Source organism: Camelus ferus, chromosome 17 (assembly GCF_009834535.1).
Source record: "Camelus ferus isolate YT-003-E chromosome 17, BCGSAC_Cfer_1.0, whole genome shotgun sequence".
Lineage (NCBI taxonomy): Eukaryota > Metazoa > Chordata > Mammalia > Artiodactyla > Camelidae > Camelus > Camelus ferus.
The window spans coordinates 29,408,382-29,428,233 of NC_045712.1; the positions used below are offsets into that span (position 1 = coordinate 29,408,382).

Consider the following 19,852-nt stretch of genomic DNA (forward strand, 5'->3'; position numbering starts at 1 on the left):
TTTCCCTTGTTGGGTGGGAGGATGCCCACAGGAGGGGGACACCAAGCAAGCCGCACACCCCTGGTGCCTCCTGCCAGCACCTTGTGCTGTTTCCCTCCCGAGGGGCAGTTTTCACATCTGAGTTACCGTCTGTCCCCCAAGCCCCTCTTAGCAGGCATCAGTTCAGAATGAAGAAAGTTGTGCAGCCTTTCACGCCCCCATATATAATTGACCATGTTATTATCGTCAAAAGCTAAAAAACCATTTTCTGTCATGTTTTCCCCCACTTAACATGATAGGCAACACTCCCCGTTTTATTATGAAATTGTATTTTTAACGGCTGAACTGTGTTCTTAACGAGAGGCTGTGCTGTAAGCAGTCCCTTCTGTGGGACGTTTACATTGCTGTCAAATGTTTGTTTTGGTGCCACATAGGAAGATGAATATTTTTATGCAGAGAACAATTTGGGGCTCTTTCAGGCTATTTCCTGCCACGAATAGATTCCCAGCTTCACTGGGTCGCAGCATCCAGGTGTTTTTAAAGCTTTTGGTCAGGGGCTGAGTCGCTGTCTCACAGAGTTAAGAGCACACAGTTATTTTTTTATGGCACCTGGAGATGCTTGGAATGATTTTGTGTCACGTGCTGTTATGTTTACACCTGAGAATTCTCCAGGTAGTGCCACTGACGAATCGTATTGATGAAGCAAATAAAAAAACTCCACGTGCACCTGCACACGCTCTGGGATAGTCTGGTGCAAAGACACCAGTGTACACAGGCACGTGCAAACACACAGACTCCGGGTGTAGTTTCCTGATCTCTGTGCGGGGGCTGGCGTTCAGAAGGGCCGCGTCCTTCCAGACGCTAGCGCACCTACACCAGAGCCCTCCTCACAGAGCTCAGTGCTTACACCCCTGACAAAACTAGAAATTCTTGGAAGAGGGTTTTGCACGCAGCTTTAACGCTGGTGCTCACGATGGAAAAGTACAGGACGGGTGACTGGTGCCCCTGAAGCCATCTATCCTGGACGCTGAGCTGACCACCAGGCGTGGCTCCTGAGGGTTGACTGGTTCTTCCAGCCCCGTCTTGTGGGGGTGGCTTTGTTGGTTGCCCCGGTCTTTGCTGAAGCCTGAGGCCACCTGACGTGTGAGGCCCTGGAGGTGGGGTGGCTGTCAGGGCACCACCCGCTGAGCCTCCCGCCCGCCCCTCCAGCCACCGGCCAGGTCCTGCGCTGTGACGCCATCGTGGACCTCATCCACGGCATCCAGATCGTCTCCACCACCCGCGAGCTCTACCTGGAGGACTCACCACTGGAGCTGAAGATCCAGGCCCTGGACTCTGAAGGTGAGGCTGGCGGCCGGCGGGCCCTGTGTCTGCCACCCCTCGTGGGCGGCCTGCTCACCTCCCGTGGGGGGTCTGCTCCGGCCGGGACGGGAACACAAGAGAGGGCGGGACCACCTCAGAGGGATGCCAGGCCCCTGGTGGCATCGAGGTCCCACCTGCTTCTCACGTGCGCTGGCCTTGGCTGTGAGACCTGTGCAGGGACCAGCAGGGTTGAGCACATCTTTGGGAAGCCGGTGATGGGGGCTGGGAGGGGCTCCAGGGGTCGCCGTGCTGGAAAGCAGAGGCACTGGAGGCTGGGTGGCTTCCTGGTCCAGACCGCAGAGTGGAGGTGGGTGTTGGGGGGGGGGCCGCGTCTCTGCTGCTGGCCCCACGCACCGTCTTTCACTTTTTGTTGTTAATGTTCATTTTAAAAGAAAGAAACTCTAGTCCACCCTTCACTTCTTAATAGAGCATCAGCTCGTTCCAGGCTGGGACCCTCCTTGGAAGGCTGTCCTGGCTGTAGCCTGACCTCTTGGTAAAGGAATGAATGGAAGTTTGTAGGTTAAGACTCTTGTTGAAGAAAGTAGGTCAGGCCAAACATGTCTTTCAGATGAAGGATCTTGCAAAACTTCAAGTCCAAGCCGAGTCTCACGTTGTCTAAAGCCTTCCCTGACCGCTCTGGCTCCCCTGCCCCTGCTTCTTAAAAAGATTTTTCTAGGTTGGGCTTTCTCGGCCCAGGTAGTATTGGCATTTGGGGCCGGATCACTCGTCATGGAGGGAGGCTGTCCAGGACGGTGCAGGATGTTTAGAAGCATCCCTGGCCTCTACTCACGAGATGGGTGGCACCCCCAGTCGTGACAACCAAAAATGCGTCCAGTCGCTGCCACGTGTCCCTGGGGGCAGAATCAGCGCTGTGGAGCGTCTGTCAGAGCCCTCCTCCCTCTCTGTGCTTGTTCTTTCGGTCAGCCGCCTGGCTTCTCTGGGGTGCCCTCTGATCTGTGACCCTGAGACACTGTTGCTTACCCAGTCGTAAGGGCCTGGAGAGGGTGTGTGGAGGGCTCAGCCCCGCCGGGCTCGGGTGCGCGTGGGTGCTCAGCAGGCCAGGTGCTGACGGAGCACGTGCTGCCGCCTGGGTTCTACCGAGTCCCGGGTTCTGCCGGGTCCCGGGTTCTGCCGGGTCCTGGGGTGCTGCCGTGGGGAGCCCTGGGCCTGTGCCCCCAGAATCTCAGGCCCGGTGGGGGTGCATGTGTAGTTCAGGTCCCACATGCATCCCAGCAGCTGCTGTTTGTAATCATGTTGGGTGCGAAGTGTGGAGGGACCACAGGTGGGAGGAGCGACCCCAGGGAGCTCGGAGGCGGGGTGTGGAGGTTGGAGGTCAGGGCAGGCTCCTAGAAGCCGAGGTGTTTGACTGAGCCTCGAGGGGCTTGGGGTCTGCCAGGTGGGGAACGCTCTCTCATCCTGGACAGGCCCGGGATCCAGGGTGTGAAAGGGCCTCGGGTCAGAGTGGGCTTTGCGCCTGGTCTTAAAGCAGAGAGCGCCGAGGAGGGGTCTGTGCAGTGAGGTGACGGGGGCTCATGTGCAGGACCTGGGGGTCATGGGCTGTTCTCGGGAAAGGAAGACCAAAGTTCGAGGCAATGCTGGTGCCAGGCACTCTCTGAGCCCCTCACACATCCTGACTCGTTTCACGTCCAAGTGAGGGCCTGGGGCACAGAGGGAACACACACACATACACACACGGGCACACATGTGTACACACGGATACACACATACACTGATACGTGTTAGCAAAGCAGCTGACATTTGTATTTATTTTCTGTTCCATACCTCTCTGCCCCACGTATTTCTTCAAAATTCATTCCTTTAAAGAAAAAAATTAATCCTTTGAAGAAGTTAAACCTCCCTCCATGTGCACACAGGTACACACAGATACACGCACACAGTCACACACACGGGGCACCTTTCTCTCTCCGCCAGCAAGCTTAGCACTCAGACAGAGTTGGAATCAGTTCTTTCCTTTTTGGGCGCTGGACTTTGGGCCCAGCGTTCAGTATGTTGAATTGCTCAATGTTTTTCTGTTGCCCTCCTGGGACAGGACGGAGGCACGCCCTCGGGGGACTGGACTTCCCTCGTTCGCATGAACGCTTGGCACGCAGCAGGTCCAGTAGCTGCTTTGGGAACGGACAAGGCAACCCTCAGGCGGAGGATGGCTGGCCCGCCCCTGCCCCTCGCCCAGGCCTGCAGCCCCGCCAGACAGGCAGGTCTTGGAGCCTGCTGTGTTTGTAATCATGTGCCTCACACACCATCCACTCTGGGAAGTCACCGTAAGGAGCTCTACCGGCTCCTGTGGTTTTATTTCGTCACCAGAAGTCAGGGCCAGCCTCACGCCGGGCCCCGGGCCCCAGAGGGCCCCGGGCTGGCTCTAACGCTCCACTGCTGCGTCTTGAAGTTTAATAGGTTCACCTTGGGACTTGCGTTTGGTGAGCAGGTCTGATGGGCCCGTGGAGCAGGCGCTGGGCCTCGGAGCCGCAGTGATCTGAGGTCCCGCTTCCCTGCCACCCCTCTGCCTCCTGGAGGGTCCTTGGCCACTTGTGCCTGACCCCTCGTGTCCCGGGCCCGGCCTGGCCTCTCCTCCCTATCCTTGCCCTGTGACCATGGCCACCTTCCATCCCCCTTGGTGGTCTGGCTGGGTGCACGCGCTCCAGGGTATGTTGGGGCAGAGTGTGGTGGAGGGCTGGCCACACAGGGAATGTCTGCATTTTGGCCAGAGTGAGCCTCTCCCCACCCTCACCTAGCTTCTAGCACGTCCTGTGTGTGGTCTCCGAGAGGCTCCGCGTGCGGATCAGCGGGGAGGCAGGAGAGGGGCCTGACTCGGGTTCCGCAGAGCCCGCTCCAGCTGGGCTGCAGTGTGTCCGTCAGCGGCTGTCAGGAGGGGACCCTGGCTTCTGCACTGAATTTCTGGTCATTTCCCAATCGGCAGCTGCGAAGGTGTTTACGGAGTGTTTAGACCCACCCTCAGTCCTGTTCCTGCAAGAATCATGGCCCGGTTACCTGCTGGGCCCCAGTGGTTCTGAAATCTGGTCCCAGGACCTCGGAGCTGAGGCCAGTGGTACGAGGTCCCACCCCTCCACCCTGGGACCGGGCTCTCCGCGTCTCGGGGAGGAGATGAGCTGGGCACGTGAAGCCAGACGGTGGGGTTCTGCACTTCATTCCCTCAGTTTCTTTCCCAGCACAGGGGCGTGGGGGCGGGATGAATGACTTGGTCTTGGGAGCCACCGCATAAACTGTGGAGTCCATGCCGACTGGGGGTGATGTACTGCGCGGTTAGGAGGTGTGGTGGGAAGGACATGGCGTTCACCTGGGGCAGGCCTGGGCTCTGGGCGCTCAGCCCCTCACGGTCAGGTGACCTGTCACGGTCAGGTGACGCGTGGCAGTCAGGGGACCCAGACCCTCTAGGCCTCGTTCCTCCCCTGCTTAGAGGGAGGTGAGCCCCTGCGGGCTGCGTGTGTTACCGCCCCCTCCTCTGGTCCCGGGGAGTTAACTCGGGTGCCTCCCCCATCTGCTCCTCCAGGAAACACGTTCAGCACCCTGGCCGGGCTGGTGTTTGACTGGACGATCGTGAAGGACCCGGAGGCTGACGGGTACTCGGACTCACACAACGCGCTGCGGTAAGAGGTGCCTGCCTTTGCTGGCAGCGGGGAGGGCTGTCGCCTGGCGCGTGTGGGCTGCGGGCTTCCGTCATCATCACGACGTCCCCGTGACGATTCCCGGGTCCCGGCCAACATCCCCAAGACCGATTAGGGAAAAGCGTCCGGCTTACACAGCCGTGCAGGCCCCTCGCCCCTGCTGCCGCCCGCCCGGGCTGTGTGCCGCGGGGAACGGTCGAGGAGGCCGAAGAGGAGACTTGTCTAGGTACTGAGAGGTGGTGGGGTGCAGGCGAAGGGGCATGTGGCCCCAGCATGCGGTGACCCAGGGAACACAGCTCTGGCTGAGAGGACCTTCCAGCAGGGACAGCCCTCCCGGTGCAGGAGCCCGTCTTCCCCGGCCTGGGGGCGCAGGTGTACTCCTTGCGAGGTGGACTCATTACCTGTCTTGACTCTCTACCAATCCTCCCAGCAGCCGCGTGGGCTTCCGTACCCCGCCCACCTGCCTCGGGTCGGTAAGGCGCGGAGCTGCGGAGCTAGAACTTGCTCTCGGGTCTGCAGGCGTCCTCCCTGTGCCAGTGATCGGTGACCACCGCCAGCCCCTCCTGGCTGTTCAGCGTCACCGCGGGAGAATGAGAGGTTCAGATCCCGATGCACGGCCTGTGGCCAGGGTTACCACATGCCAGGCAGCGCAGACGTGTGCCTCCGTCAGCAGAAAGCTCTGTTGGCCAGTGCGGGGCAGACCCGAGGGGTAGGCTTACGTCCCCTGCCAGGCCGCGTTGCCTCGCGCCGCACCAAGTGAACACTTTGAAGAGCATGCTCCCTCTGTGGGGGGGAAGACGTGAGGTTTAAAATTTGCAGCACTTTTCAGCCCACAGAGCAGTTGCGAGAGCAGTGCGAAAAGTGGATCCCCGAACTGTCGGCGAGCAGGCGGCCCGCCCACTGCCCGTGAGCCCGGCTGTCTCAGGTGTGCGCTGACTGCCTCTGAGGGCACTTCCTGCGTAGCCACCACACGGTCTTTAGGGTCAGGAGATTAACACTGAGGCCTGTCGTCCTCGGGGCTCGTTGCAGTTTGCCATTTTATCCCAATTGTGTCGTTTGTAGCAAAACACCCAGCCCAGCGTCCCCTGCTGTGCGTTGCCCTGTCTCTCGGGCTCTGTCAGCCTGGAACAGGCGCCTGGTCCTTCTCTGACCTTTGGGACTGGACACTCGCGAGGGCTGTAGTCCGCTTATCTTACAGAACCTCCCCCAGTGCGGTTTCTCTGGCGCTCCTCCCGCCAGGCCCAGCGCTGCGTCCTTGCGGGAATACCGCAGAGGGACCGCCTGCTTTCTCGTTCCATCGTGTCACGCTGCTGCTGGTCCCTTGCTGGTGCTGTTCACCATCATCACTGGGTGGGGTGGCTGCCAGGTGCCCCCCGTGAAGTCGCTTTCTTACCCCCTTGCAATTGATAAGTATTTGCTCCTTTAAGAGTCCAGCCCGGGGCTCCAGGAGATGTCCGGGCTCAGCTCACAGCCATTTCCACCCTCATGCCCCGGGGCTGTGCAAGCCGGCTTGCCCTCCTGGGTCCAAGCTCTTCTGGGGGCTGGACTGTCAGCTTGTCTCCTGGATGAGTGCTGGGATTTCTGGTGTCTCACTGAGCAGGGACTGCTGGCTTTAGGTCAAAGAGGCCTGGATTCTGGCCCTGGCCTGGTCATGTTCTGCGTAGCCATTGTCAGGGATGGTCACCCGCTGAGCAGAGGGCGGAGGCGTTGTACCCACCTGAGGGTGACGGGGTGGCAGGCATGTTGGCCGGGTGAGAGCCCCGCTCTGGGCCCGGCACACACTAGACGTTCAGGGGATGCTGGCTGCCTGCCCCCTGCCCTGCTGCCCACGCCGCCAGGCCTGTTTCCCGCCACGACAGCCCCCTGAGCCTCCAAGCACTCAGTACACGAGCTGAATGCTGACTGGAATCCAAGATGCGTTGGAACTAGAGTCCTGGATTTTCATTAACTTCAGCGTCTGACCCTCTGGGAAGCTGGGCAAGGAAATAAATCACCACTGAAGCACAGCGCCCAGCAGGTCCTGGAGAGAATGAAAGCGCGTCTGACGGATTGCTCTCAGCTGGGCAGAAGGGGGCTTGTGCGTAAATCGCCGGCTGCCGGGGAGAGCCTGTGTCCAGAGCCCCTCAGGCCGGCCCTGCTTACCAGCCTGTGCTCCGGGAGGCCCACCCCACCCGACCTGGGGCTCCCCCCTACAGCCGAGCCCCAGGGAGGTGGGGTGTGACGTGACCCCCCTTCCTGACACTGGAGAGGGAAGGCGTTGAATAGTTTCCCAGACGACAGAGCTGGCCAAGGGGCGGGGCTGGGACCAGCAGGGAGCCCGGGGGGCCTGTGGGCTTGCTTCCCGGCTTCCGTGACCCCCACCTCTCACACCTGTGAGCCTGAAGCCTCTCGATTAAGTGGGTGGTCCTCCCGTTTCAAGTGCCTGCATTTCATCATGATCACAATTGGATTTTTACAAAATGCAGATCCCCAGGCTTCGTGCAGACCGAGGGCTGGGCCTGGGACTGAGAATCTGCACGTTTCGCAGGGACGCTGGCAGCTCTGATGCCAGGAGCTGCAGGGACACGTCTCGAAGCAGCTCTGACTAGGGCCGCATCATTGCTTTGGTGTCTGCTGCCGTGAGGAGGTGCAGGGTGCGGGTTCCTGGGTTCCGCACGGCGGGCTGACCGCATGCTCCCTTTCCAGCATCCTGACTTTCCTGGAGTCTACCTACATACCCCCCTCCTACATCTCAGAGATGGAGAAGGCGGCCAAGCAGGGGGACACCATCCTGGTGTCCGGGATGAAGACGGGGAGCTCCAAGCTGAAGGCGCGGATCCAGGAGGCCGTGTACAAGGTGGGTGGGGGGCGGGGCACCCTGGGCTCTGGGGTGGGATCTGCATGGACTCTGGGCTTCTGCCAGGGCAGTGAGATGCCCCACCGTGAGCGTTTCCCTGTTCGTGCAGTGGGAGCTTCAGGCGGTGATGTGTACCTCTGTCCGTCTGTCTGGCGAGAGCCACGGTCCAAGGAGAGGTGGCCTGGTGCCAGGGTGCCGTCTCGCAGACGCAGGTGCCTTCTCCGCCCGCAGTGTCCGGGGAGGCTGGGAGCAGTGGGACCGGTGTCGACTAGCTTGTTTCCAGCGCTTGCCCTGGGCCTGGTGTGGGCACACATCTGAGTGTTTGGGCTACCAGAGGCCTGGCTGTCTCACCCGGGCCCCAGTTTGAGTCCTGACACTGGTTGCTGGGTGGCCCCATATGTGGAGGGCTCGGGTCATGCCCAGGCTTCACCGCAGCTGCTTCTCCATCAACGCCCCATTTTGCAGGGAGGGTGAGTCGGGTGGCAGGAGAGGACAGTGAGGCAGTGAGGTGGCCAAGGCCCGGTTCCTGCCTGGTTTTTGTGAGCACAGGTCTACCCTGGCCCGGCCTCCCTTGGAGCTGCAGACCTGGGGTCTTCCTCCCGTTTGCCTGGTTCCTGGAGCCCTGGGGGCGGGCGGGGGCGGAGAGATGGGAGTTTGCGGCACAGTGTCTGCTGATTACTTTCCAGGGTGATGGACAGGTGGAGTTCTCTGCAGAGCCACCCTCTTCAGTGGTCTGGCCGCAGTCTGGGGGTCCTGGAGGGTCAGCCTGGGGCAGCCGTCTCCGGGGGAGTCCCGCCGCGTGGCTGGGATCACAGAGAGTTTGTCTCTGTGTGTTCTGGGCCCGCCCAGCCCCTCTGAGCTGCAGGGGCGGCCTTGTCCTGCCTGTCCGGCAGGGAGGCTCCCTGGCCCAGGGTGGTGCCCTGTGTGGTTGTTGTTTCCTTTCTAACACGTCAAAGATACTGTTTAGCTGACTGGATTCTTTGTGTTGAGGTATAACTTATGTCCAGCACTACACGAGTTCCAGGTCTACAGCGTCACGTTTCAATGTGTGTAAATCCTGTGAAAAGGTCACAACACGTCTGGTTAACAGTCATCACTCCACACAGTTACGATTTTTTTTTTTCTTGTGATGAGAAGGTTTAAGATTTATTCCCTTAGCAGCTTTCAAATATGCACCAGTGTTGTTCACTGCAGTCACCATGCTGTGCCTTACACCCCCAGGGCTTACCTACCCTGTAACTGGAAATTTGCAGCTTTTGGCCCTCCCCACCCATTTTGCCCACCCTCCACCCCCACGTTGGGCCACCACTTATCTGTTCTCTGTGTCTGTGAGCTCAGGTTCTTTGGTTTTGTTTTGCTTTTTCGATTCCAGGCGTAGGTGAGATTATATGGTATTTGCCTTCCGGTGTCTCAAAGGGGAGGACCTCAGTCAGCACGCAGACCCAGGCTGGTTAGAGGTCAGACCCTCAGACAGCAGCTTTTAAAGGAGGCACGTGTGTCCAGTCCTGCAGGACTGGGAGCACAGGCCCTGCTGGCCCCGGAGCCAGGAGACCTGGAGGTGTCCTGTGGGAGGCAGTCCCCAGACTAGGCCTCCAGACAGGTGTCCAGGCTCCTTTCTGGGAGATGCCAGTGAGCTGGAACGAGGCAGAGGGAGGATGCCGGGGCAGCACCCTGGGCCTCTGTCCCCTGAGAGCCCCTCTGCGGCCCCACCTGTGGACAGCCCTGAAGTGTGCCCCCCAGGCCAAAGCCTCTTTCTAGCAGGGGTGCCTTTTGCACGTTGGTCTGCTGTGTGCCAGTCTGCTGTGCGTGCAGCGCGTGGGGGCGGTGGCCTGCCAAGCCCTGCCAAGCCCTGCCTCTGACTGTTACAGGCACATTACAGCAACAGAAGCCCCCGGCCACCAGGGGGACTCCCGGGGCAGCTGCTGCAGGACTGCAGGCACCGGGTGTACACCCTGGTCCTAGACACGTGTGAGAACCCCACTCCGAGAGATGCCGTGCTCTGGGGCGCGGGGAGGAGTGCTGCCCTCGGGTCTGGGAGGGTGTAGGTCAGCCCTGGACGTGTGTTTAACGGGGCCACCCCTCTGGTGCAGCCGTGATAATTCGCTAATGGCTCCTTTCCAGAGCGGTGGAGCTTGGGTCTGTGCCCGGGGGCGGGAGCTGGTTAAGAATTCTGTCCTCGTCGGTGCTGGTCCTGCGGGGCCCGTGAGCCTAGGCCCTGCTGGGCACCAGAGCGAGGCATGTAGACGTGTCCTCTGGCGGCAGCTGCCAAAGTCAGGGCACCAAGAGGGCCACACGCGCCTTCTGTGAGAGGCAGCTGAGCCTGGGTGGGCGGGGAGGGTGACAGTTGCACTCACCCACACAGGAACCCGAGAGCCCCCTGCACACCTGCCCCTCTGCGCAGGCAGGCAAGCCTCTTCCTCAGAAAGGCCGGGTGTGTGTCGGTCTGCTGTCCGTGCAGTGCCTGGAGGGGAAGGGGGTTCCTGCTGGGAACTGTGTCTCCAGTTACAGGCGCACAAGCCCCCCGCCCCGAGGGGTCCCCAGTGCAAGGTGATGAGGGGTGTCTCCTGGGTGGACAGCTGCAAAGACCAGCTGGAGATGTCAGGGTGGGAGCAGCTGGCGTGTGTGAAGCTCTGGAGCACGGCAGAGGGAGGGCGGGAAGGGGCCCCCTGGCTGGAGCAAGTCCGCGGGGAGACGAGACTCACGGGCCGTCTGGGCACTTCTCAAGGGCTGCGCGTCTGCGCTGGGCCCCGCAGAGCCCGTCCTCAGTCCCCACAGCCCCACGGCCCTGGTGGGTGCGCGCCCTGGTGGTCTTCACAGCCAGAGGCTCTGGGGGCTGGTCTCCCAGGGCCTGGTCGGGGTGCCTGGTCTGGGGTGTGAGCCTTTCGCTCCCCGGGGAGCAGATCCGGGTTGGGGCTCCCTGTGACTGTGGTCTCCACGTGGGGGTGAGACTGGGTCTCGGTGTCCTGCTCACCTCATGGTGGTTGCTCTCTTGTTTGTCGGGTTAGAAGGGTCACCCCACCAGTTTTTAGGGTTTTTTGGAGGAAATTGTCCCACACGTAGCTTTAGCTACCGTGTGTCCGTGGGAGGAGGTGGGCCCGGCGCCCTCCTACGTCCCCATCGGGGACGGGAACCGTAGCGTGCTGTAACGGTGAGGAAACACGTAAGATGTTAGAGCCGGTGTGAAAGGAAATCCAACGAACTCACGCGCAGATGCAGAACGGGCCAGCGTCCACAGGACAGCAAGCGGCGGCACCTCCGCCAGAGGACGGGTGCTTGCGTGTCTGTGGACGAGAATGCTTTGCTCTGCCTGCAGCTCTCTGCAGCTTGCAGGGTCGCCACACACTCCAGGGCAGTGGGAGGTGCAGCCCCATGGAGCCTGGCTTCCTGGGGGTGCACTGGACTTGATACGGGGTCTGCCTCTGGTGCAGCGTCTCTCGTGATGCTTCCGGCTGAGGTGGTCGGGGGGCTGAGAGGTGGGGGCTGGGAGGGGCCCGGGGCAGGGACCGAGCGCTTGGCGGGGACGCACACCCCTCCCCCTTTTTGGGTTTGCCTGCGGTTCCCCCACTTTGCTGCCTTTGGGGTTTTGTAGATGGAGCCCTGCAGCCCCGCGCGGCCCCTGTGTCAGTCTGGATTGCTCCTGGCTCCTTACTTGTCTTTCTGCCTCCTTCAGTTGTAAACTGAGCTACAACCTCCATGATACACAGTGATGTGCTGGGTCTGCTTTGGCAACGACCTCTGGGCTCTCGCTGGTTATACCCCAAGGGTTCGCTGGGGCTTGGGGTCCAAGGATGTTGCCTTGTTTTTTTGTCTCTGACTTCCCTGTGCTCATGAGAATGGACCAAAAAGCCCTCAAGATTCTTTCTCTGGCCTCCACCGACCCCCACTGCCGACTCACCTCACCTTTTCCACCCTCTTCCTTGTGCTAAGAACGTACGCCCCGCAGAGGTCAGGCTGCTGATTTTGGAGAACATCCTTCTGAACCCAGCTTACGACGTCTACCTCCTGGTGGGGACATCCATCTGCTACAAGGTGCAGAAGATCAGGCAAGGGAAGATCACAGGTGGGTCCTGGCTCAGCTCTGTGCTCAGGGCAGAGGCCCCCCCCCTTTCATTATGGTGAAATAGGTGTAACAAAATTTGCCATTTTAACTGTTTTTAAGTGTTAGTTTTAGTGACGTTGATTACATTTACATTTTTGTGCAACCATCGCCACCATCCATCTCCAGAACATTCTCATCTTCCCAAACTGAAACCCTGTGCCCAGTAAGCACGAGCTCCCCAGCCCGCCCCCGGCCCGGCCCCCAACGCCTACTTTCCATTGCTGTGACTCTGACTCCTCTCAGGACCTCGTGTAAGTGGGATCGTACCGTGTCTGTCCTTTTATGTCTGGCTCATTTCACGAGCAGAACGTCCTCAAGGTTCCCCCGTGTTGTTGCATGGTTCAGAATGTCCTTCCTTTTGAAGGCTGAGTAACATTCCGTTGTCGGCAGAGACCACATTTTGTCCATTCGTCTGTTGGTGGACGCTTGGGTGTCTGCCTCTTGGCTGTTGTACGTGGTGCAGCTGTGAGCTTGGATGTGCGCACGTCTCTCCCAGACCTTGATTTCAAACCTTTTGGGTTTATATCTCTTTGTTTTAAGAATGTCAGAAGCCGTGAGCTTCATGTTGGACTGGGATTTGCCCCTGGTCTGCCCGTGACCGCTGGGCAGCCTTGGCAAGACACTGCCCGCCTCCCCCCTGGGGCTCAGTGTCTCTGTCGGAGCCTTCCTGCCTGCACCGAGGGCGGAATGAGTCAGGGGGTGTGGACTTGCTCTGGAAACTCTCGAGTGCACCATACTGGTGTTCTTCCTAAAGTGCTGTGGGTGTGATGTGTTTTCGACGGTGAGTGTTGCTAATGCAGCCCCAGCCCTCCTAAGAATTACTGTCATCATCATCGTTCTGTTTAGTTTACGCACGTTTCAGGGTCAGAGCTCAGGGCGTCAGGGGTCTCAGGACACTGGGTAGAGAAGGTTGCACTAAGGCCCGAGGGCTTGGACGGCGTTGGGCAGGCGCCTCCCCGGGTGGGGGCTGCTCCGCCTGTGGCGCGGGTACCGGTTAGGGCGCGGTGGGCGCTTCAGCGTCCTCGCGTCTTGGGCTTGCTCCATAGATGGGTCTGAAAGTCTGGAGGCAGCGGGTCTGGTCGGTCATTACCATGTGGCAGGGGCCACAGCCCTGGGGAGGACACGGAGCCATGGACAGGCCCCTCCTGACTCGGGGCCCAGTTCTCTCCCGCACCAGTGCCCTGCTGAAGGGCAGCAGACGGGGTTTCCCGGGTGTCCCCGTGTGCTGGGTGGGGACAGCACACAGGTGGGATGTGTACGAAGCCAGGCTGGGGTCCTGGCCAGAGCCTGCGTGTACCCCTGACTTCAGGGAAGCAGGTTCTAAAAGCACAGGGGTGGACCTGGGCGTGGCTTCTGGAGACTCTTAGAGGGCAGACGGCTCGGAGGTGGACTTCTCAGGACACTGACCCAGTGTCCTCAGGAGGAACGCAGCGGGGACAAGCTGGAAGGCCAGAGGGCGCCAGGTGGGGCCCTTTGGAAACGCAGTGTGACACCTGAGCACTGTCACGAAGCGCCTCCCACCTGGTGGGGACGGTGTGGGGACGCCCTGCCAGGACGGGCGTTTTCCGAGTGTCGGACTTCTCACGGAACCCAGCAGCTCTGTGAGGTGTATTTCGTTAACATCCTGTTTTACAGATGAGGAAACCGAGGCATAGAACACCTGACAGTCACAAAACTGTGAGGTCCTTGGCCTTCATCACCCCTGCAGGATCGGGTGTCCCTGACACTGCAGGAAGGAAGAGCAGCTTTCCCTTCTCCCGGGGACAGGGCGGGTGGTCCCTTTGCGGGAACCGGGGGAGCGGGTGGGGGGCTGAGGCGGGGCGGTGTGCCCAGACCAGGGGTTTTGGGGGGATTTAATGGAGAGGGCTTAAGAGCCCACCCCAAATTAGTTCGGTCTCATGGCCCAGAGGAACAGCGCATCCCAAGGGACCCGGAGAGCTTTCGGGTTTGGTCACTGCCCTACGGCAGACGTCAAAGAATTGGAGCTCACGAAAGATCCCCTCAGACAGGAGACGGTTAAGCTGCCTCCGTTGCATCTGTGGGGTAATGAGATGGAAAATTCCAAAAATAAACACTCCTGTGTGATTGCCGGTGCCGGATGCCATGCGGGCTGGAGTGGATTCCAGACGGATGCTTTGTGAGAACCAGAGACGGGAGGCAGCAAGGGTCCACCCGCCACGAACAGGACACTCGGGTGGAAAGCCACTGTCCATGTTTTTAGATGGATTGCTGTGGTTTTTTCTAATTGAAATATAAGTCACGTCACTGTCATTTTTAATAGGCTGCTAGATGGGAAAGTCAGGGGGAATGGTGTCGGTATAGGGGAAATGAATTGCAGCGAGCCTGCCTTTCACGGCACCCTGCCCGAGGCTCGAGAGTCACGGGTCAGAGGGCAGTTACCCCAAGTTAGTTCTTCGTGTTTTCTGTCAGCCTTTCTTCCTTAAACATGTAATTTTTCTTCTTTGCTTTGCTATTTTCTTCCCCCATGTGTGTGTATGTTCTTTTTTTTTAATTGAAGTACAGTCAGTTTACAATGTTGTGTTAGTTTCTGGTGTGCAGCATAGCGATTCAGTTGTGTGTGTGTGTGTGTGTGTGTGTGTATTCCTTTTCATATTCTTTTTCATTACAGGCTGTTACAAGATTGTATATAGTTCCCACTGCTATACAAGAGGACCTTGTTGTTTATTTTGTATATAGTAGTTAATACCTACAAATCTCGAACTCCCAATTTATCCCTCCACCCCCAACTTTACCCCCTGGTAACCACAAGTTTTGTTTTCTATGTCTATGAGTCTGTTTTGTAAATAAGTTCATTTGTGTCATTTTTTTAGATTCCACATATGAGTGTTATAATACAGTATTTTTCTTTCTCTGTCTTACTTCACTTAGTATGACAATCTCCGGGTCCATGAATGTTGCTGCAAATAGCATTACTTTATTCTTTTTCATGGCTGAGTAGTATTCCACTGTATAAATGTACCACGGCTTCTTCACCCAGTCACCTGTGGATGGACACTTCGGGCACTTCCATGTCTCGGCTGCTGTTGATAGCATTGCTCCTCCCACATTGTCATTCCCGACGTCTACCTTCCTTCCTCTAAGGGGCGGCTTCTTTTTCGCAAGCCCATTTGTGGGGCGCCTGCTCTGTGCCCTCACTGCTGGGGGCCTCAGTGTCAAAGGGCTGCTCGGGTCCCCGGTACTTCAGAGCCCAGTGTGGGAGGAAAACAGTTGGTCCAGCGAGGCTCCAGCAGACTCCCTGCGAGCGGAGCAGGTGGCAGAGGAGAGGAGGTTGGCTGGAGGCGGGGTGTGTGTGATGCTGGCGGGGCCGTGTTTCCGCGGGCACAGGCCTCCCTCAGTCCTCAGTCTGCTGATGCTGGGGTTGTAGACCTGACTGGCTCAGTAACCAAGTTATTAGACAGAACAAGATGTGGGAAAGACATGCCGGTCGAGGGAATCGGTGTCTGAAAAGAACTTGAGATTTGGGAAAGGTGGAAATTCCTGAGATAAATTGTGCTGAGGTTTGGAAAACCAGCTGTGTAGGTGGGTGTCGGGCTGGGATTCCTGTGTCAAAGACTCAGGTGTGGAAGAACCTAGGACCCAGCGCAGCCTTGAGCTGTGGCTGCCTGGACCTGGTGCCTGCTGGGGCCGGCATGGGCTGGGGCTGGGGGTTCTGGCCGTCAGAAGCACATCTGGAGGTCAGCCGGGGTTCGGAGGGTCGGAGATGGAGCCTGTTGAAGAATGCGGCCTCCTGGCCTGCGGAAGCACCAGGGGGCGCCCTGTGCCCTCTGCAGGCTGGAGCCCCGGGAGCAGCCTTCCTCTGTTTGTGGGCAGACGGTGACCTTAGCACCTGCGAAGCCTTCTGCACCCAGCGCCTCTTACAAGGGGTGAGCTCCTCCTGCCCGCCGCTCAAACGCCAGTGCAGAGAGAGGCTCGTGGTGCTGGAAAGGAAAGTCTGCTTTGTTCTGGGGGCCGGTGTGGCGGAGGGAGGGCAGACTCCTGTCCAAAGGCCAATTCCCCCCCCCCATTGACAATCAGGGAGCAAGAACTTTTACAGGAGGGGTCAGGGGGGCACAGGTGGAGGGAGGGGCCTTGCGCAGGGCAGCACAGTCTGCTCCCACAGTCATCCTGGCAGTCAGCCACACGGGGCTCTGATCAGCGTCACGGTGATGGTTTTAAGTACAGTTAACCTTCAGTTCCAGGGTCGGTTTGTTCCCATTTCTTCGAGGCCAGTTCTGGGAGCTGTGGCAGCTTCTGTCCTGGCTGCAGTCTGGTCAGCGTGCGGTTGACTTCTTCCACCTGGTGGGGTTTTGGTATCTGCAAACCAGCTCAAAGTTAGGGCTCAAAATATTATCTGCAGCCCTTGAGGAGGAACTCAAGGTCCTTGCCCTTTATTTTTCTTTTTAATGGAGGCACTGGGGATTGAGCCCAGGACCTCGGCATGCCAAGCACGCACGCTGCCACTCCCCTCCCTCCGTGACTTTGTTTAATGACTACACTGTTATTATTTTCTCTTGCTTGACTATTTCCCTCTGTTTCTGTATTTTCTTATGTCTCTGATTAAACCTGCTCTTTGACCGAAGTTCTTTTCCAGACGAGAGGCAGGCGGAGGATGTGCTGGGAGGAGGGCTCCGTCCTGGGAAGACCCCCCAGGACCCTGCTCTGTTTCAGGAGGGTTTACAGAGTCCGTGAGACAAGCCCCTTATGCTCATCGTCTCCAGGCTTTGCGAATGTGCTTGCATCTGCGATGTGAGAGGTCCTTTCAAGAGTCAGTGTATTTATTTCCCGAAAGGGCCATTAAACAAGGGAGTAACCTCGTGCTTTGTAAAGCACCGCCAAGGAATGCTGCTTTGTCGAGCGGTGGCATTGTCTTGTTACTTTTGTCACGACCCGTGTCCTCCATGCACTGCTGCCGTCTTCCGGTCTCTGGGTGCTTGGTCTGAAGGAATCTCAGCCCCGCCTGCCTGCTTCCCTGCTAGAGGCAAGGAGGTGGGCCGGGGCACTGAAGGCTTCTCAGCGCTGGTGTGGTCAGAGCCCCTGGGGGCCCATGCAGGCACGCGGTGCGGGGCGCCCCCAGAGCTTGGCTCAGCACATCTGGGATGGGGCCGGTTACTTGCAGTTTCCCAAGTGATGCTGATGGCCCAGGGACCACCCTTTGAGCACCCTCTGCCCCAGGGAGAATTCTAGGGGACTTATGGGAACACACAGCAGATACCCCAGGACAGGAAATAGGCACGTCGCCTCCCTTTCCGAATCTTGGGAGCTCTGAGGGCTGCTCCAGCTGAGACTCCTCCAGGATCCTTGTCCTGGGCGCCTCCCATGGCAGGCCCTGCCAGGGACCCAGTGGTGAGCAGAGAAGCTGTCCTGTCCGTGGTGCCTGAATCCTGTCCCTCTCTGGTGACAGAGGGCTGGATCGTGGCTATGCCCACAGGCACAGTAAGCGGGTTATTTGATAGGATATCCCACGGACTGGGGTGCCGGCATGTCAGAGCCACCCTGCTCTCTTGTCTGAGTCCCAGCTCTGCGATGGTCTTGCTCTGGCCTTGATTCCCACGGTCCCCCCATCTCTAGGATGGGGGCATCGGTAGCGCCTGTCTCGAGGACTGTGTGGGATGAAAGGGTGATGTGCCCATGAATCACGTTGCACAGTCCTGCCACAGCCCTGTCTTGATTGCTCTGTCAGTAGCCGTCCAAGTTAGAAGTGCTGGCGGGCTCGACCGCACAGGACGCAGAAGGTGGATGCAGAGGCAGCGGGTTGCGGAAGTCGTTCTTGCCCAGCAACGTGGTTTCCCATCCTGGCCCGGGCTGGGCAAGTTCTCCACAGTGCGACAGGGCGGGGAAACACGAAGGGTGGTCAAGATAGCAACAGGAAATTATCTGCAAATTATGGGCCCAGCTCCCAAAACCCCGTGGGACACGATGGAAAGCACCTTTTGGGGGGCCCTGGAGGATGCACGGGTCCAGGGAGCCCCATCTGCACCCCTCAGTGCAGAAGCAGAGCTCACTCACTTCCTTGATGAACAGAAAAAGATGTCATGTTGGTATTCTGCAAGCAGCTGGCAGGTTGAGTCAGAGGCTGTGCTTAATTAAAAAAAAAAAAAAAGCTGCTCACAGCATCCACAAAAAAAGGATTGCCTCCAAAAATTCATGGAGAATGTCAGCTCTGTCCACACACATGGAGAATAATATTAACATTTAAAGTGTTGAAAAATAAGCAAAAAAAAAAAAAAAAAAAAAACCCAAGCAGCCGCCCTGACAGCAGGGTCAGGGACTGGTTGAGGGGGAGGTGACATCCTGGCGTTTAACATCTCCCACCCCACTCTCTCCCCGCCCTGATCTTCCCCGCGTCTGGGAGCAGAGCTCTCCATGCCTTCTGACCAGTACGAGCTGCAGCTGCAGAGCAGCATCTGGGGCCCCGAGGGAGACCCGGGCCGGCCCGTGGCGGTCTTGGCCCCGGACACGTCGACGGTCACTGCGGTCCAGCTGGGACAGAGCAGCCTGGTCCTTGGCCACAGGAATATCCTTTACTCAGGCCGGCACGCTTGCAGGTGCGTGTCCTGCACAGGAGATCTGCTGTTTGGAAATCAAGTCACTTTTCTCCCGGAGAGCTCGGCTGGGCTAAAAATAGCCCTGTTTTCCCTCAAGGTCTGAAAATCAGAGAGAACAAAAATAGCCCCACGGCTGAGCGGAGACGCTCACCTCTGCGGGTGACTCACCGGAGAGGCTCTGAGGTGGGAGCTGGTGGCGGAGCAGAGCCCTACTCCCCACCTCCAGGACCCACTGTGGTCTCGTCCCAGGGCCCGGCCCAGCCTGTGCCCCACTCCCTGCCTCCAGGACCCCCTCTGGTCTCATCCCAGGGCCTGGACGAGCATGAGACCCACTCCCCGCCTCCAGGACCCCCTCTGGTCTCATCCCAGGGCCTGGACGAGCATGAGACCCACTCCCCGCCTCCAGGACCCCCTCTGGTCTCGTCCCAGGGCCCGGCCGAGCCTGAGCCCCACTCCCCGCCTCCAGGACCCCCTCTGGTCTCATCCCAGGGCCCGGCCGAGCCTGAGCCCCACTCCCCACCTCCAGGACCCACTGTGGTCTCATCCCAGGGCCCGGCCGAGCCTGAGCCCCACTCCCCACCTCCAGGACCCACTGTGGTCTCGTCTCAGGGCCCGGCCCAGCCTGTGCCCCACTCCCTGCCTCCAGGACCCCCTCTGGTCTCGTCCCAGGGCCTGGACGAGCCTGAGACCCACTCCCCGCCTCCAGGACCCCCTCTGGTCTCGTCCCAGGGCCTGGACGAGCCTGAGACCCACTCCCCGCCTCCAGGACCCCCTCTGGTCTCGTCCCAGGGCCTGGCCAAGGCTGTGCCCCACTCCCCGCCTCCAGGACCCCCTCTGATCTCGTCCCAGGGCCTGGCCAAGGCTGTCTCCACACTGGCTGTGGGTTGTGCTGTCCCAGGCTTGTTCGTGTGCCCTGAGTGGTCTCCAGGATCCTTGCAGACGTCGCCCTTTTGGCGTGGAGGAAGCGCTGGGTGGTCACTGGTTCTGGAAAAGGCCTGTGCTCTGTGTGGCCGCGGGCAGGGGTGTTCGGGGTGTTTGACCCCCTCTTCTGTCCCTGTGATGTCTCAGCGATGATGATGATAACCAGGCCGTGGGAACCAGCCGGTTTACTTGCCCTTAATAAAGACCCCAGGTATCCGCATGCAGGGCGCTTCCCGGTTACCGAACAGCACCGTCTACGTAGTTGAGCCTGGATACTTGGGTGAGTGTGGGCATTCTGGGTCCTCCTGGATGCTGCTCATTTGTGATGACAGGAGTTTAAAAAGTAAAAGCCACAGGGAGGCCCGGGCCAGTGGCACCCCCACCTCCACCCTTGCGGGGGCTGCTCCCCAGCCCTCCCCCCGCCAGTGCACGGAACAAGCAGAGGGTAGACGGAGGTCAGGCAGGTGGA

The 19,852-nt window shown here is 59.2% G+C and overlaps 1 protein-coding gene across 1 annotated transcript in view; it reads left to right on the forward strand.

The window, feature by feature from the left end:
* Positions 1-19,852, forward strand: part of NUP210 (nucleoporin 210) — an 88,842-nt gene that overhangs the window by 13,041 nt on the left and 55,949 nt on the right. Inside the window, 6 exon segments of the mRNA XM_032458745.1 lie at positions 1,189-1,320; positions 4,868-4,964; positions 7,668-7,818; positions 11,746-11,878; positions 18,273-18,431; positions 19,595-19,663. Coding sequence (XP_032314636.1) covers positions 1,189-1,320; positions 4,868-4,964; positions 7,668-7,818; positions 11,746-11,878; positions 18,273-18,431; positions 19,595-19,663 — 741 coding nt within the window.